The sequence below is a fragment of the Ooceraea biroi genome, chromosome 4, assembly GCF_003672135.1.
Source record: "Ooceraea biroi isolate clonal line C1 chromosome 4, Obir_v5.4, whole genome shotgun sequence".
Lineage (NCBI taxonomy): Eukaryota > Metazoa > Arthropoda > Insecta > Hymenoptera > Formicidae > Ooceraea > Ooceraea biroi.
Window position 1 is genome coordinate 9,549,267 of NC_039509.1, and position 18,863 is coordinate 9,568,129.

The 18,863-nt window shown below is 42.0% G+C and overlaps 3 protein-coding genes across 7 annotated transcripts in view; 2 read left to right on the plus strand and 1 right to left on the minus strand.

The window, feature by feature from the left end:
* Positions 1-1,766: 1,766 nt before the first annotated feature.
* LOC105282676 lies at positions 1,767-12,784 on the plus strand. The gene is given in 10 exon segments (XM_026969258.1): positions 1,767-2,170; positions 2,976-3,086; positions 3,215-3,420; positions 3,524-3,670; positions 3,767-4,024; positions 4,081-4,226; positions 7,624-8,267; positions 9,138-9,248; positions 9,330-9,535; positions 9,640-12,784. Coding segments are annotated over 10 exon segments (2,397 nt in total). The 5' UTR covers positions 1,767-1,769; the 3' UTR covers positions 9,807-12,784.
* A 149-nt stretch (positions 12,785-12,933) lies between these two features.
* On the minus strand, positions 12,934-14,156 carry LOC105282666. 2 transcript variants are annotated; one of them, XM_011344837.3, is made up of 4 exons: positions 13,838-14,156; positions 13,589-13,760; positions 13,369-13,497; positions 12,934-13,226 (listed from the first exon to the last, which is right to left on the minus strand). In XM_011344837.3, the coding sequence occupies exons 1-4, from the start codon at positions 13,906-13,908 to the stop codon at positions 12,984-12,986; spliced, it is 615 nt and encodes a 204-aa protein (XP_011343139.2). In that variant the 5' UTR covers positions 13,909-14,156; the 3' UTR covers positions 12,934-12,983. The 2 variants fall into 2 exon arrangements, with proteins under 2 accessions (XP_011343139.2, XP_011343138.2); XM_011344836.3 differs by having other exon boundaries at positions 13,897-14,145.
* A 1,565-nt stretch (positions 14,157-15,721) lies between these two features.
* LOC105282675 (disks large 1 tumor suppressor protein) overlaps positions 15,722-18,863 on the plus strand; it is a 452,432-nt gene continuing 449,290 nt past the window's right edge. For 2 of the 4 annotated variants that reach the window (XM_026969150.1, XM_026969153.1), the window contains exon 1: positions 15,722-16,187. In XM_026969150.1, the coding sequence (XP_026824951.1) occupies positions 16,166-16,187 (22 nt within the window). In that variant the 5' untranslated portion in view covers positions 15,722-16,165. The remainder of the gene's footprint in view (positions 16,188-18,863) is intronic. The other 2 variants (XM_026969151.1, XM_026969154.1) reach the window with 2 other exon arrangements.

Below are 18,863 nucleotides of genomic sequence, written 5' to 3' on the forward strand. Positions count from 1 at the left end.
TTTTTATGTTTTATAAGTTTTATTAGTATAGTATTATTAATGTATTGTAGTTACCCAGACAGCACAGGATATCCTATGGACATCCGTTTTGTGTCCATTTCTTGTCGGGATATCTGTGAACATTATACAGATATCCATAGGATATACATTTGTGAACATTGCAGGACTATCCTAAAATGGACATGTTTGTATATCCATATGCTATTCTTATTTGTACTTGCTCCCTGTATGCGCTATGTCAACGCCATCTGCATGTAATTCTGATCTTTTTCTGTGCATGCTATATGTAAATAAATTATTCAGACACACACACACACACACGCGCGCGCGAAGATTATTTGAAGTGAAATATTTTTCATTTTAAATATTAGTATTTCTACGTGCAATTTGCGAATTTTTCAGTTTTGTTCATTTCAAGACAATTTTGTTTTTAATACCACTTCGAATATTAGTATATTATGGTATTTTATTGATTTTCCGTAAACTATTTATTCACAATTATTATTGAACGCTTTATGTTAAATATAATTTGTATGTCTATTTTGATGACTTTCAAACTAAATATATTATTTATTTTTAAAATTAAAATTTTTAAATATTTCATTCTGTTTTCCCAGATAGTAGAGAGAGTTAAAAAAGAATTCACTTGTATGTCACCAATTCTGAGTTAATTTTTAGATGCAAAAAGTATTCTTTTACGCTCCATAACATCTTTTTTATTCTTTTTGCATCTGAAAATGAACTCAGCATTGATAACAAACAAGTGAATTCTTTTTGAACTCTCTCTGGATTCATCCTTTTAATAATTCCGAATGTCCCCTTTATCACGTCCACAGGATGTCCAATGGATGTCATATGGACGTATTTAGGACGTAAAACATGTACACCAATTTCATAAACAGATATACTATGGACATTCATAACATGTCCAAAGGACGTAAAACGGATGGTCTATGGATATTCTCAATATCCTTGAAGGACATCTGATGGATATCTTTAGGATATCTGTGTGCTGTCTGGGTATGGCTTCTAGAAAAAAGAAATATATAATTGGATATTAAATTATAATCGAATGATTCGAGAAGGGGAAATAGAATTTCAAAATGATTTTGTTTTTGCCGTTTCTGTAATGAGAAGTCAAAAAAGATATTATTTTTAAAAAAAGTTTGGATTGCACTGTTTTAAAATCGTGATGAGCATGGATTTTATAAAGTTACTTTATCGTATATAATTAAAATTAGAAAGCGCAAGATTTATTTTCGCATGTCATCAACGTAACTGGAGGACTTATTGCATCGAAACTCCATAAGCAGACATTTATCAGAAAGTCTGTTAGTGCTGAAGAACGTTTGTGTTTAACTCTAAGGTTAGTGTTGCTCTGGGTTGTTTTATTACAATTCTTGGTTCTGCAACGTTATACACGATCAACACGGCACGGCAGCATTTTCACTTGTAGTCGTTTGTCACGGTGCATCAGAGTTTTACAGCGTTTGAGCGGTAATGCTTTGTAGTTGAACCGGTTCGAACTACAAAATTGGAGTCGCTGGATTACGAGCGACGAATTTATCGCTCTAATCGCTTGTTTTAGTGGCACGCGAAATTATACCTTCGGACTTGAGACATTTGAAATGGCGCAGTGGGCGCCACCGTCGAGCCGCCTTAGCTCGCGCATGAGCGCTGGCAAGTTCGCGTGACGCGAGAGGCGCGGCATACGACGTGCAGCGTACGCTAATTATCAATGGCGCGATGACGCGGACGCCGTACTACAAATGGCGGGTAATGAAACAGCTGTTCACGCCACCGCCGACTCGACATCTAGCGGAGCGCGGGCGCGATCCGGCGCGCGTCGGCGACGACGTCGACGTAGGTTACACCGTGACGAGGAGACGCGTGGACGCGGAGCGAGAAGGAACTCGGCAGTGCTTGTCAGTGACCTGTCCAGGAGGAACATGGCCGCTGGCTGCTGCGGCGCGAAGAAGCAGAGGCTGGGCGGTGGCGGCACCAGCGGTGGCGCGTGCGACGGCACCGTGATTCGGCACAGCGCGGTCCAGCCGAGGAAGCCCACCACGATCGCCCAGCCGGACATGGGCTTCTTCTGCTTTGACGTGCTCTACTGCCAGCTGCATCAATTGGACCCGCCGAAGGCGCCCAACTTCAGCAACGAGGCGTTGTGAGTAGCCTTCGCGCGCTGTCCTCTCTCTTTCTCTTTCTCTCTCAATTTTCCCTTCTGTCTCTCTCCGTCTGTTGCAGCGCGGCTACGCGTCATCTCGCTCGCGCGTGTCGCGTCAGCTGTTGTCCTTGTTCGTTCCCGACACCGCGCGTCGTCTCCCTCGCGCGCGCAATCCTTGTCCGCGATGCAAGGTTGAAATTTTCATGGCACAGCTTCCACGAGATTGATTTTCGATGCTAGAGGTACGAGCAACGTGCAACTTCGCGTCGGTATTTCATTTTCCTGTTCGTACGTTATACTTGGAACCACTCGAGTTGTATTTGATGTTTAGCTCGGTGGAGTGTCTACCTGACAAAATTCAGTGGCACCGCGTCAGTCACGTCAGTGTCCGATCCTCGCGCGTGGATCATCCGTCGACGCACGGTGCTCGCGAATCGCTGTTCGATATCTCGTGTTGCTATGCCAATTGTGTAAGTCACCGAGACACGCGTTTGCTATGGCACATGTACAAGCATTGTTAATAGAGTCGTTTTGTTGTATGTACCATTGTTGCGTGTACCATTGTTTTTACTCGACAAAATTTGCGACAACGGATAAAATCATAATTTATTTGCCGTTTTTAATTGTTTTTATATTTATTGTTATATTTATTTTTGTATTCATTGTTATTGCATTTAATGATAAAATCCTCACCTCACAATACAATACACGATTATTATCTTTTTACCCAATGTTTACTGTTTGATTAAAATAAAAAAGTTGTATTCCTCGATTTGAGATTTTTAATACGAGTGCATCTTTCCAGCCCTTTATTCGTGACATGGACAATAGGGAAAGATATGAGATTACGAGGTTGTATCGGTACTTTTAACGCGATGCATTTACACGCTGGACTACGCGAGTACGCTACAACTAGGTGAGACAATGTTTCTCACGTTGAACGTATGTAGTAGAGATTTTTGTTGACGTACATGCACTAGGCATTGAACGCAGTCGGAGAATGGCCAGGTTTTAACGTATATTTCTATTATATGTATTTTGAAGCGCATTCAAAGACTCTCGGTTTAATCCCATAACTCGAGATGAGCTACCGCGCTTACACGTGAGCGTGTCGATTTTACGACATTTCGAGGACGGGGTTGACTATTTAGATTGGGAAGTGGGCGTTCACGGGATTCGAATAGAGTTCCACAACGAGAAAGGTAATAAGCGGACGGCTACTTACTTGCCCAGCGTAGCTATGGAGCAAGGTGCGTATCCGTATGTAGCTTACTGGTAGGACATAGTATATGTAGCAGAAACTCGAGGAACGTTCTCTACGTTACGGAAAGTAATGTTGAATCCGATGTCCAGGATGGGACCAGATACAAACGATAGACTCTCTGCTACACAAGGGTGGCTTCAAAGGTCTAGTCACACCTGACATCCGTCGTGGCTTGAAACTGACTCGCTACCAAAGCGAGGAAGTTACCGTGAGCTATCAAGACTACATGACGCATTGTCACACTCGGAGATGCTAGCAGATCGCCTGGGGTCCTAGTCAGGGGCCCCTGCTTCAACAATCTGCCGAAGCTCGTTGCAACACCACGCATGCGGTCAATTCGTCTCACTCGCAGAACGATAACGCCCGTTACAATGTTTTCGCGTCCGGTCAGCAGATTCGGACGCAGGCCAATCGTTCGACGTTCATACATCCGCTACCCTTGCCCCCCATTCCGCCGGTCATGCTACCGATTCGTACTAATCCACCCTTCTGGTGGGGTAATGCAGGTCCGTCCTATCCGTCTGCACCGCTTTACCATCATCGGCCACCGCACCGTTTCTCCACGCAGGAAATCGCGGAACGCGGGGTGCGCAAGCGAAAATGACATTGGAGGCGATTTTTCCTCGCGATTTTCCACTGTTTAAAGTGGTGCGTGTTTCTGTGTCTCAGTATACACAGCATACCGTTTATGATGCCGCATGCTCCGTCTTGAGGATCACGACACATCTTTCACATATGATGGCACCTAATTGTCCAGTGTTACGTCGAGTGTCGTATCGCAGGTATCATGCAGTAATATATTTCGCACATTGAGATCAATCGATGTAGATATTTCTTACGTATAACGTGATTTGATATGTGAAACTTGTAGTTGTTAGATATTGTATTCAATTTCTGTGTGTTTCGAGTACTTGGATGTTTAGCAAAATTATTTCTGAAATCTTTAATGTGATTGATGAATACAATGTCGAGAAAGTTTGGTCCATTGATCGATGTGCTTTTTCACAGATGCATTTGTTCCTCTTTTACATTTTTTGCAATTAGCGCTGCCATCATATTAGAAAGAACCTAAATGCGCATTTATAATGATATACAAGTAGTAAAAAAGACTTCTGTAGGACAGTGATTACGCCTAAATTTCACTGCCTACTTAACCAAGATTCAATGTACAAACTGATATCGGAGTTATATCATTTTTTTTAATAAAACGATAATACACAACACATTTTTAGATACTAAACGCAAATTGGATTTTAAATAATCGAATAATTTATTTAATAAATGATTTTTCTCTATTAATATTTTTCTCTGACTAGTACATATTTTAATCGTATTATAGTGCGTGTTTGCATCGCGATAGAAAAATTCTCGCCTTAATAAAATATATATATATAAATATATATATATATATATATATAAACATCAATTATTACACTTTATCACTTCAACGATAAGCGTCGCGAAGGAATGATAAATTTGTCGTGGTTGATTTAGCTGCTAAAATCGAAAAATTCATAACGAAACGAAAAGAATATTAGACATAAGTTTAGAGTTAAATAAAAAAATATAAAGATCTCATTGTGCATTTAAGTGTTATTCGATTTATAAGATGTCGTAATTTCATGATAATTGCACCGATCGCGGTCTCATCTATCAATATATGTTTCGTAAATTCTACATCTTGCAATAGCGTACGATAGAAGGACTCAATACTTGACATAATAACGTGGCGTGATTTTTCACGCGTCAATTTCGCTTACATTCAACCGCCAGCTATTTTCGAGATAGCCGGTTGTTAAACACTGCCAATGTATTTGCTGTTGCATCTTTTATATTAACGAAGTTTGTTAAAAATAAATGAAAATTGTTATTGTATCTTGTCTCTCTGTTACGCGTTATACGTTTCCATATTATTATTATTCAATAAGTGAAGTCTCTGTATCGATGATAATTAGCGAGTTCCTGAAATCTTGCCTTCTGGGTCTCGGCATCAACGTCCAGTAAACTGCCACGCATACTTCAATCGTCGAGCAATTAAAGGGAAAACATAAAATCTGTGACTCATGTATGCGCTCATTTGGCCTATGGGACTCTGTATAATAGATATATAATTCTAATTCATACATAGTTATATTTTACGGCATACAAGTTATATTCGTGTGCGGATTTTTATCCGTAAGTACAATAAAAAAAAACACGTGCGGCGCATAATACATACACATACATGTATGTACACGATACATCTTTGACGTTATTAATACAATCAAGTAGTATCGCGTTGAGGTACGATAGATCAACTCGATAATCGTCGTATTATACAAATGTACCGACAGATTTGTAACGCTAAACTAGAATGGAAATGGAAGATACGTAAGGATCAATCGGGTCAATCGAAACCGACAATTTGTGGAGCGAGCTCTATATTTGGTATAAAAACTGCCCAACAAAATCTGTCCAACATACAAATTTTATAACTGCATAAAATAAGCACTGTACATACGTATCGTCCATCATAATTGTATCTTTTTCTCGATAACTGATACGGCTCGCGGAATGCCGACGTGTTACGCGACGAAATATATAAATAATTTCTAAATATGCGCATTTACAGATTAATGTTCGTTGCTGTATTTGGCATCAGCTTTGATACTAGCTAGCGTAATATTATATTAATGTAATGTCAAGCGAATATATGCTCGTTTTGATCGTAAATGCAAATCGATAGTGCAGCAGTGATCCGATCTTCGTTTATTCATAAGCCGAATATACGTATATATGTATAATATATACACACACACGCGCACATACCTTACACTAAGAAGCTACCAAACTCGAAAATTACATTGAGGTACGGACGATTTTCACTACAACGGAAAGAACAGAATAAAGTTTTATATTGTCATAAGAAGAGCGCGTCGTAATCAATCTTGCTCTCCCGCATACGTGACTCCCCTGTCTCCCGTTTCCAAGTTTCACGATGCACAATCTGTTTTACAGACACGTCATGCTTAAAAGATACATCGGGAGCAAAGAAATCTCGCGAGTTTTACATCGGAACAAGCGCGGAGCTTGCAAGATCGCGACGCATATCCATTATTTACACAGACATATATTTATTCCCTAATCGCGCGCATCTTCGATGACGAAGCGGCTGCGAGATGGCGCCGCGGTGTCGCGCGCGCGAGTGCAACGCGACCGGCGTCGCGACGCACGGCCGGACCGAGCGGAGCCGCGCGCGTCGCGGACGTGCGTATCGGCGGTCGCGGCGTCGGTTGGACCGCACGCGTTTCGCGCGTACGAGCGGAACATGACGAACGCGTCATCGTCGGCGCGCGGTTACACGCCGTGACAGTTCCCCGCGCGAGCAGTCGGCGGTGATCCTTCCGACGGCCGTGGTTGGCTTGCGGGCGTCGACATATTGCGCGTTGTCCCGTGTTCCGGACGAATCGCCGCTGTTTCGCGGGTAGCGTGTTGCGTTCCGCGTAGTTTCGTACGAGGAGCCTCGCGGAACCGTGAAACTGTGCGTGAAACAGTCCCGTCGTTGTCAACTCGCGCGACACGTTTCTCTCGCGATCGTGCCGGCTCGCCGATGTGTACGGCGTAGTTGTGCAGTGACGCCGCTTCCACCCTCGCAGACGCGTAGTGGCCGAGGGTGCGTGATTCGCGCTCGTTGGAAGGCATGATTTTTTGACAGTCCTCGCGGTAAGCCGAGACTTTGCACTGCGTGCGAAGTCAGGGATCACGAATTGCGCCGGTCGCTTTCACTTCGCCAAATCGAGTTAGAGGCGGGTGATAATACGCAGTGATAATTTTATTTATATTTATATTTTGATGAAAAGTGATTTTTCAATTTTCTTCTCGCCAATTATTCTGATCGTGCATGATAAACATAAAGTAGGAAGTTACACGGTGCCTGGTGTCTCATGAGTAAAACGTTTGAAAGATGTCAAGATTACGCGGAAAAAATACTCGCGACATTTCTGAGAGAAGATATCGTTTTCGAATGAATTTTGAGTCGCGACTCACGATATTTCTGTACCTGCTAAATGCATTTTTTTGTCAGCATTATTTCTGTTTTTACACGACGTGATCACTTGGCGTAATTTGTCAATTTTCGCAAACTCTGAAATGCTTTCAATCGTATGTACCATCGCGTCTGAAATTATGCGCTTTCGAACCGAATGTTTAGATATTTGTGTACATACATCTACCATCATATCAACGACCGATCTACCGTATCGTAACGTTGAAATTCACAAATGTAAGAAACGACGACGATGACAAGATGACGAGGAAGAAGAAGTGCGGGAAAGTAACGCGGAGACTCGGCTCGCGAGCGAACGAACGAACGTCGCATCAACGTCGGGCGTGCGACGCGGGAGAAGTGGGAGAAGTGAGTGACAGCGAAATGGCGGGCGATGAAACAGCTGTTTCGACGTGCGCCGCGCCATCTGACGGGGCGCGCGCGCGGCACGGCACGCTACAACGGCGACGACGGCGGTGGCCGCGACGGGCGGACGAGAGTGAGACGTGCGCGGGTCGTAGACCGTTCGTGTCCGCAGTTCGGGTCGTGAGAGTCGACGACGGCGACGGCGACAACGACAACGGCTGAGACAGAAATATGGCTGCTGGCTGTTGCGGTACCAAGAAGCAAAAGCTCAACAACTCCGCGGGCGTACCGTGCAACGGCACGGCGGTCTTGTCGAACGGCACGCGTATACGCAACACACCGATCGTGCAGCCCGAGATGGGCTTCTACTGCTTCGATGTCCTTTACTGCCAACTGCACCAACTCGACCCACCTAAACCGCCCAACTTTAGCAACGAAGCATTGTGAGTAGAGTCACCAGCGTGAGCTGGCAGTCACCGTGCTCTCCGCGTCTACGCGAAGGTCTTCCTTCTCTCCTGTCCCACTATGCGTCGCCAGTCGCATCTCTCTCTCGCGCGCCCGTGCTTCGCTTTCCCCGTGCGCGTCTTCCCGCCCCGCTGTTCTCCCCTTGTCCGCGGACTGTACCTTTTTTTTCCTCTCATTGTCTCTCGTTCTTTTTCTCCCGCCACCTACGCCAGCGCGCTTCTTTGTTGAGGCCACTCTTGCTTTTGTATTTTCAACCATCGCGAGAGCGATGGGGGAGGAGAAGGAGGCAACGGACAGCGAAAACGTTCGTGAGCGGCTCCAGCCGACCAACGAGTCGTCTCCTCTCGTAGGACGCGCGTCTTGTATTTTCGGAGTCGCTCCATCTTCCTTGTCCCGCTCGTGTTGCTGACCCCGCGCCGAGGTTATGCGAGAGAGGAGCGTTCCCCTTAATATCGAATTATCGAAATATTAATATAATAAAAAAACATTCGCCCTCGTTGCTCCTCTGATGCGTTATTTCTGGGCGTACCTTTGATCCTTGATAAATATGGAAATTGATATCCATTTACAGTTACAACTCGCCGTTACTCCCACTTTTTTGCTTTGTTAGTTACAAGCCTGTTATTGATCATTGACCTGATGTGATCTCGATATACGTTACACAAACACGCACGTGAATTTGATTTAAGATCAAAATCAGAACGGACGTTATTGCTCCACCTAATTAACACTCTTGGTTACATTATATAGCGTAAATCCAACTGGCAAACTGTCGTAACGAGAGATAAACTCGTTACTCCGAGGTGTCCGATTGTTCCATCACGAGTATGTTTTTTTCCATGTCTCAGTCCCCTGTTCGTAACATGGACTATTGGCAAGGACATGCGGCTGCGCGGCTGTATTGGTACATTCAATGCCATGCACTTACATGCAGGACTTAGAGAATATGCTACTACTAGGTAATACATGTGTTTGATGATTTTTAGTTTGATCGGATCGTTTGTTGTGTCTGCTGTTAAACAATCAATTGTGTTTTGCAGTGCTTTCAAGGATTCACGGTTCAATCCTATAACGCGAGAGGAACTTCCACGCTTGCACGTGAGCGTCTCCATACTGCGACACTTTGAAGATGGCGTGGACTACTTAGACTGGGAAATAGGGGTCCATGGTATTCGCATAGAGTTCCATAATGAGAAAGGCAACAAGAGAACCGCTACTTACTTACCTGATGTTGCGACTGAACAAGGTTCGTGGACACTTGTCGTGTGCTCGGCTCGGCCAATCCGCTTGCTGCAATCGTTGTTAGATGTGTAGTTTAGTCTACCATGTTGGCGCGCTTTCTCTGTCTAGGTTGGGACCAGATTCAGACGATAGATTCGTTGCTGCACAAAGGTGGCTACAAGGGCTTAGTCACGCCGGACATTAGACGCAGCGTGAAGCTAACGCGATACCAGAGCGAGAAGATTACTGTAAGCTATCAAGACTACATGACACATTGGCACAACCGAAGATGCTAGCAGCTGGCTTGGGGTCCTGTCCAAGGGCCCCTACATTGTCAGGCGTCCAGTACGTTTTGTTACAAAAATACGGCTGACACAGTTAACGCGTCTTACTCGCAATCTTACGGTACCACTCAATACAATTCTTTCATGGCCAATCAGCAGCATACGTTAGTTATGGTTCAGCCGAATCACCCCACGTTCATACACACACTTCCGATGCCACCGGTTCCTTCAGTTGTATTACCCGTGCAAAACTACCCACCATTTTGATGAAGTGTATCATATCCCTCAGTACGTTATATCGTTGTTCTTTACGAGTTTTGTAACGAGGAGAGCTGAAGTAAATGAAGTGCTTAACAAAAATACGACATTGAAGGCGGCTATTACATGCAATCTTTTACTGCTTCAATTGGTGCCTATATATATATACACATGTATATTATATTTTGATCGTTTGGCAGCATATCCCCCCCATCATTGTCTCGGTCTCTCTTTACATTTCTCTCTCCCCGTGCGATAAATTTACTTCGTCGAGAGAATACAAGTATGGTGGCAATGTTCTTCCAAAATAATATTTGCTATACTAACGATATTGGCTGTAGACATTTGTATATGATAGATTCTTGTTCTCGTGTTGTACAATTTTATGGTTGTTAAATTGGAAATAATAAAAATAATCTATTTGCGTGTAAAACGATGCAACTAAAACTTCGTTTGCTACTTAACGCTTATTACTTGACTAGCCACCGATCGATACGATAAGATATGGGTACTCCAATTTGCTTTGCCATCATGCTAGAATCCACACCTGTCATTCGTTTTGGCATCTGCGGGTCGAGCGATTTGATTCAAAGAATCAAACATGATCGATCCATTCATCCGATGATGTACAAATTCGTTCCGATTGTTTATCTGCATTGCTAAAATTCATTTCACTGAATAGCAGATGTAATTCTCCAGCAAATGTTTACGAGCAATAAAATATATATAGATTTTCATTGTCTTTCTCGAGATACAATTCAAGGAATAATTTAATCGAAGTAGATCTGGAGTAAAAAAAATAGATGCACTATCGCTTATGATGTACAAAACTTATTTTCAATCCATGATATAATCGTTAATTATACATATTTAACACATACCGCAACGTCTGAATTGAATTTCTTTGCATTAATGGTATAAATCAAAGTTTTTTTTCCTTTGTCAAGTTATCGCTTCATTTGTCTACTGAGATTTTTTTCGCTTGTTTTAATAATATATGCCGATGTTGTAACAGAATATAAAAAATGACATGAACATACACTGTATAAATTTTTAATGTTGCATATTTATACCATTCCTACAATGAAGTTTAAGGCGTTTAAATAATAGTCCAGAGTTTTATTGCAGTGAAGGATTCTATGGATTAATAAAGTGCAATAACGAGAAATTATCGCCAGACCAAATTTAATGGAAGATTGGTATCTTCCATTAAACTCTAATATTTTAATATTATTACTGCACTCTGAAAAATTCGATTTAAAAAGAAAAAAAAAGACAAAAATTTGTTTCGATCGCTTCTATGCTGGATAAATATACATGGATATATTTATTGATCCGTAGAATGGGGGACCTCTACTGCAAATAGACAATGGGCTAGACAGAACTAAACTATAACTGAAAAAAAAAGAAAAGAGTTAGGTATATAGATATAATATAGATATAAGATATTAACAAAAATGACGATCTCATTGTGATGTTGATTGCTGTGCAAATCATGGTAATGTCATGACTCATGTCCATTATGATGACGACAGATAAAAAAATTTTTTTCCTGAATACTTAATAACTAAACACTTAAAGGTAGATAAAACATATTGCGGAAACAGAGCAAAACAGTTGTGTGTATATTGTAGATATGCGCGCGACTTGAGTTATGTCTAGAGATAGAGATAATGCGTACTTGGTAAAGTGGTGTAAGAAAACGAAATACTGGAACACGAGAATACGTTCGTCAGTATACCTTAAACGCGTGATACGTTTAATAGCAGCATTGTCACACGCAGAAGTAGAAGTTCAGGCATATTTTGTATTAAACATCGCTTTTTAGATTTTCGCGGCTATACGATAGCTGGTTTCATTCACTGCCAACATAATCATTGTTGTAGGTATTATACAAATCCTACTCCTGAAAAAAAAGAATAAACAGTTCACGTTGTTGTATTTTGGTTGAATCGATGCCTTAGTATCTGGTGTTATCTTTTATACATTCTTATCGCATACGCATAGTTCCTGGGATCTCCTTGCTATTCGGGCCCCCGTATAACGTCCAGTAAACTGCCAGTAATATACTTAATTCTAGAGTAGAGTTGGCAAATCAAAATTGCACTAATCTGTGCCCAATTTTACTTGAGAAACCGGATCGTGTTTTTCTTTTTTTTTCAAATAAAAATGTTTAGAAAACGTAACGTATATGTAAGCATGTAAAATAAGGATGCTGCATATTCCTGATGATCCCAAGTAAATTCGAGTAGAAATTCAACGTGTTTCCAAATTTAATAATATAATATCTTTGGATTTCGTAACAAAATGTGCATCCAACTCCACGATAAACAAGAATGTGGAATTTCCAATATCGATATTATCTTATTTGAGCCTATAAATAGACGTTTGTATTATGTTCATAAATATGAGCTACGTTCGACTCGATATTGTGTAAGTTGAATCTGTACGTCACGTTAAAGGGAATAATTCTCCTAAATTAGAAGAATTGTATATACTATTAATATTTAAACCAACGATCTTCTTAAACAGTACGAAAGCCTTTATTACTGTAACAAATCATATGGTGCCTAGATACTGGATTAATTTTGAGAAAAGAAAAATAGTGAATACGCGTAATACACTACACATAGGACTCCTGGTGAATACGAGAATACTGGACAATTATAAATAGACGTCTTATAAACATTATGTCAAAATGTGAAATAAAAATACATTTTATATTCTACAAAGCATCATGTAATCTCCTTATTGTCCTTGTAATATCATTAAATACAAAAGTAATTGGACCGATATTTTGCGATTGATAAAGCATGACACGAGATATCGATAATTAGTTAATTTTTAAAATAAAAATCTATTAATCAATGAAAAAGATCCGTTTCCTTTACACTATATTTTATTACACAATCACAATTATATACATCAAATTTAAAAACCATCCTGTATTTTAAGCCTTTCCGTTTTATCTTGCTCCATAAGATGCTGCATCTGTTCTATGTAAATAAAAGATTCTACTTGCGAGTGTGTTATAAAACCGGCTAGCAATGCGTTAACGGTGAACAGTATCGCAAGTTTGGGAAGTAATGGCTGGTAGGCTGATCGAGTGATTTTAAGCATTCCTCTAAAATCATTTCGAAGTGGTACACTGAACCTTCCACTGCCAGCAGCAATCTATAGATTAAACGTAACGATGAATAGTACAACGAGGCATGTAAATGTGCAAAATTTTACCTGACTAATGACGAATTGTCATGATGAAATGAATTACATAACAAATTGAAATAATTGCATGGAGGTAAAGAGGTTTACTTACTGAGAAATTGGCAAGCGGCGCTCCTAGTAAAGCCAAGAACATTCCGCCAAAGATTTGCATCGCGGCGGACTTGGATTCCAGACACACGGGACAAGAAACCTCGTATGCCAATAATTTGTGCAGGACAAACTGAAAGATGTATCATACATATTACATCATCGCTCGTTGCATTGGATCGCTGAGCACTCTCGCCAGATCATTTTCTCGTAGCAGATGATACCTCGGTTTGCAATAAGTAGACTGTTGCAGTTGGAGTCATGAAGAGACCCAGTGCTGTTGGTAAGTGCCCGAAATCGCGCAGTTTTATTTTTGCTCTGAATTTACGGTTAATGTAGAGGCCAGTGAATGCCGCTACTCCAGCTAAAATATTGCGTCCGTATTCCAGGCTCCATCTGAATGAAAGAACAATCGTGTCACAAGTAAATCTGATCGTAAATCTGATGGACAAGGATAGAAATATTCAAGACACTCGTATAAACGTTCGCCAACGAGAAACTTGGTAGCCTGATAGAAAGTAAGGTTATGTACACATCGGTCCATGGCTTCCACTTTTCAAGAATTTCCTTTTGATGCTTCAAGACCTCAACTTTTGATATTATCTCGATATCTCGCGGCAAACTGTGCCGAATGTGATATCGTTGTACCTCTTCCATTTCGTAATTTTTCCGGTCTCACGAGAACGGAAACTCCGGTGCAACCGTTCGCACAATTAACTGTATGTACGTTCTTCCATTTTTCCATCGTTGTTGTGTATACGCATCAGACGCACGTTTGGAATTACGAACGTTACGTTTCTTTGTAGTAAAATGGAAATGTGTATCCGTTACATCTTGTTTCCTACTTCTTATTTTTATATCTCAACTCATTAAATTATTAAATCATCATCGTAAATATTCGAAAACTTGAAAACTTTAACGAAATCATGCATATGAATGTTAATAACAATGACTAAATAAAAGCTTGGCATTTTTATTTATATTACTCTGTATTTAATATTTTAATATTATTTCGAAACATACATATTTATATATATATATATTTGATAAATTGTAAAATTCGTATGAATAATTTAATACATTGGTTATTTAGTCAAATATTTTGAATTTGACTTTCTGCATTAAATATGATTGGTTGGAACTGTACAAACATCGCGTATAATCGATCTAATCGCGCGCTTTCGGGCAGAAAGCGATGCCGGCGATCCGCTTTTTCTGGAGCTACATCGAAGCCGTCCTTGCATATTCTGCAGCAATTAAAGTGCAGCGAAAGTCCGATTTATGTGCTATTATAATCATGATATGCATCATATCAGTTCATAATTAATAATAAATTAGTTTCATAATTTATGATAATTAATGAGCGATAATATTATTCCGCGATTACTTGCTATTTCGGCCATTATAATTGTTAAAACTCCAATATAATATAAAAACTTGCAATATATAATTTAATACATTATTTCCATGTGGAATATATGCTTATGCTTCAAGGATATCAAAATTTAAACATTTGAACAGACATTTCTCCATTATTTCAAATGGTCTTTCTCCAAGTTACGCTATTATCGCTTATTGTCACAAGCTGGCAGCACATAGGTGTCTGATTGCTAGCGTCGCACGCAGTCAATGTTCTGAACTAATTAATACGGTACAAAGTAGTGACCGCGCGAAAGCAACATGTCAAAACGCATTCGAATATCGAACAAGCGTCGCATAGCGACGTCTCTATTGATTTGAATTATGCGCCATTCGATATCTCGATACGAGAAATGAGATTCGCACAACTATCTCGAAGCTGTTTGATTTTGAGACACTTTTAGGTCACATTGGTCTTACGTAATGTAACAATTTGAATCACATCATCAAGTCTATCGACAGAAATATTCTCATTCGACGCTTTCGCGTGTCGTAGTAACGTTGTCAGTTTCTATCAATCGAGTAATTAACAGTCGACTCCGTGTCTTATCGACGTCCGTTAACGCGTTTAACATGCGAGCCAAGCCAACTTCACGGCGAACGTGCCGTTCAAATTCGTCCCGTTCCGGAAAACGCGAGCAACTCGAACGGTGCAGATCACGATGTCGTATCTTGCGAAATTTCATTCTTAGATGCTCGATACTGCGGCGTGTGCGCTGAAAAAGCGAAACTGTGTGCGCGATATCGGGCAAAACGCGTGACTAACAATGTGAAATATCGACGGCGCGCCGCGACTGACACGAGGGGGTTGTTTGCGCGGTGGAGTAGCGCGCGAGCTTGCGGGCAAGCGTGACGTCACGTGGCAGCCGGCGGACCAATCGGCGCCGGGCATTCCGCTCCTGCCAGCCAGTCGGTTTTCCGGCTGCTAGACCAAGCGGGACGCCATATTGCCCGTGGCCGAGTGGTGGCGGCGGCCGCCTGTGTGTGTTTATATCGTCGTTACGCGGTTTTCGCACGTTTCGCACGGACCGTCGCGTCGGGTCTTTCGCGAGTGACGTTTCGAACGGTGCGCGCGTCCGCACACGCCGTCCGCGAAACGGTCCGTCGCGTCGTTTCGTCGCGATAACAACAGTGCGTGCGACACGGTGCGCGATCCTTCCGCGGAAGCTCAGGGGTGCTGTTGGACGTTCCGAGTGACAGGTCGCACAGTGGGCAGTCGTCGTCCGTGTTTCGCCGTTTCGCCGTTTCCGGGCTCCCCCTCTCTCGCGCTCCGTCGCGAGCGCTCCGGAAAGCACAGCTGATTTTCCATCTGCGAGCTGCGCTCTCTCTCCGTTGCTCCGTTCGTCGTTCAACCCCTGCGAGGACCTGCACCACCGAGAAGGATGCCTGTGCGTAAACAAGGTGGTAAGCTCGTACATGTCTTGAACGGTTAGCTCTCTGACGAATCACGTCCGTTGATCGGACGGCAAAATTCGGAGTACGGTCGCGTGGGAGGGGCGGCTGCGGCTCACTCGGTCAACTGTCATTCGGGCTGACAGATCGCGTGCATCACTCTTTCCCCTTCCCTCTCGTGGGATCGTGACCTCGTTGCTCCGATATCGAATCGCGCCCACTCTTGGGAATTCGCAGAGCTCACATCACGATATTTCGGGGTGTACACATTAATACGGTGTTAACTAATTATCGTTCAGGCGCTTGCATCCCCTCGCGACGTCCTCACGACCTTGAATTCGCGTGTCCTGTCAGTCGAGAGTGACGTGGTCTGCACGCGCTTTTCTCGATATCTCGATGGCCGCACGAGAGCTCGAAGCCTCGTGCCACGTGTGAGACGAAGCCGCGATCTTTTTCTGGAGCGAAACGAGGGATTAAAGAGGATAGCTCGCGTGCGCTCTTTTAATCCTCTCGTTATCCTTGGCTTGTAAAGTGGAGTGGCCACGTTGTGCGTGGTCGAAGCAATAATACTGCGCGTCGCATTTTTTTTTGCGCATCACAATGGCGAAAAGCCACTGATGAAAAGCCACTATGAACTTCGTGTGCGCGCAAATGCGAGATCGAATCATGCACGTAACAACTGAAATTGGCAAACTACTGAATAGCTACTGTATCTCATGTGTGGACGGAATGGAAATTGTTATTCTTTACGGAGGTGCTGTTAATATTTCATAATGTGAGATAATAAATCGCATTTAATGTAATTGTTCACAATAAAGTGAAGGAGAACCAATATATTTCATAATGTATTACCGTATCATGATATCGCGAATATCTTGAAATTGTAAAATACGATTAAAATACGATAATAGATTTGCGAAACTGCGTAGATTCGCGGATAATCATCGTGATTGTTCTGCAACGATTTTCATTCGTAAACCAAACCGTCAGCGAGATGATATCGGGAAGCAAGGTGGGCTAGCCTGTGTTGCAATAATTGCGCCGTCGTCGCGCCGTAAGCCGGTTAGTGTTTGAACGGGAGCCAAGAAAACGCAATAATTTCGGCTCTAGGCGAGGCTCTTTTGCCGCGGTTATGCGACAAGTAACTCACGGCCATGGGCTTGGTCACCGCCGAGGTACCAACGAATTTGCTCTCCAAGTTGCATCGCACTCTCGGTCGCTTTTGAACCACGGCATATTTTAGCGAGCGCTCTAGCGCGTTAACCTTGTTCTATAATCGCGAGAGCTTTTAGATTTCGTTGTTGGATTTCCTCGAATTGCGTTACAATGTGCTTTATTGTGTGCGAGGTCTAGTTGCTCGTCGCAAGATGATATTAATTAAGTGATTATTACGAGAATATACTATGATACTAATCGTTATTTACAAATGCTTGCAAGGCGATACTTAACAGATTTTTTTTCTGCTTCTTGTGAGCTTGTATCGCTGCCGTTATTTTGTTCCAATGACTTTCGATGGAACTACTTTATTCTCGCAGAATTTTAAACTTAGCCTTTAGCATAATTCGCTTCGCCATTTAATCAGAATCGCATAGCAATGATGTACAAGTAGTTTCTTAAACACATTTTCGCAGTCCCGGCAGCGTGTAAAGTTTAAGTGGAATTTAAACTTGTCGTTTGGTTTATATATAACTCTTCGCGTAAATCGCGAGAGCAGGCAGTCTCGTGAGATCCCGAAAATCGCCAGAATATATTTAACATCGAATCAATGTTTAATTACGCTATCGTCGAAGAATCGATCGTACTACAATGAAGATGGGTTTCTTTAAGTAGATTTCTCTGTGAAGTCGGAAGAGAAATTTTAGACTTTACGCGAAGCCGAGATTGCACTGAAAGTGGAAGCTCGTCTCTAACTTTACTTATTATTTTTAAGGACATTTCACAAAACGATGATTCTCGATCGTTATTAACTCCATTAAGGAGACGAAAATTCAAATATCAGACGATTAATAAAATTTCGTTTTTCGACACATTTGTCAGGCTGCACCTTTGCTCGAAAATAGTGGATAAATAGTAGAAAAAGTAGTCGTAAATTTTTTCCTTGGAACGTTGAGGTTCCTTGGATGGTGCGTAGTTTATGGTGCTGTACAATTGAAATTGTGCGATTTTGGTGATTAATCCCAGGAAGCCACGTGTTTGCGAACGTGGGGCAGCAGCGTGTCGAACGGTCTCGTGCGAAAAATCGATATCTCGGGGGGGGGTTCGAATGTGCTCCCAGGCCCAGCTGTGCTCTCGCTATATTTCGTGGCGGAAATCTTCTGCGAGCGCATAAATCATATCGCTGAAGTTTACAAATTCCTATAAAACGTTGCTCGGATTGACGATCACATTAGAAAATACGTTGTGTAGGGAATAGCGGTTGTACAGTACACGTGCTACGAGGAAACGAGGTGGAGGTAGAGGTAAAGGTAACGTATTGATTCTTTTCAGCTATGAACTTCTGCGTATGTAGGCCACAGCGGATGTATCCAGAAGGGCATTCGAGCGTAAATAGCGTTAACGCTAAAATAGACTCATCCATTGTTAAAACGATCGTATAACTTGAACAAATCGGTGGTACTTTTTTCTTTTATACAACTTTTTGGAGAATTTTCAATCAACCGCAGGAATAAAATTTAACAAAACGTTTCG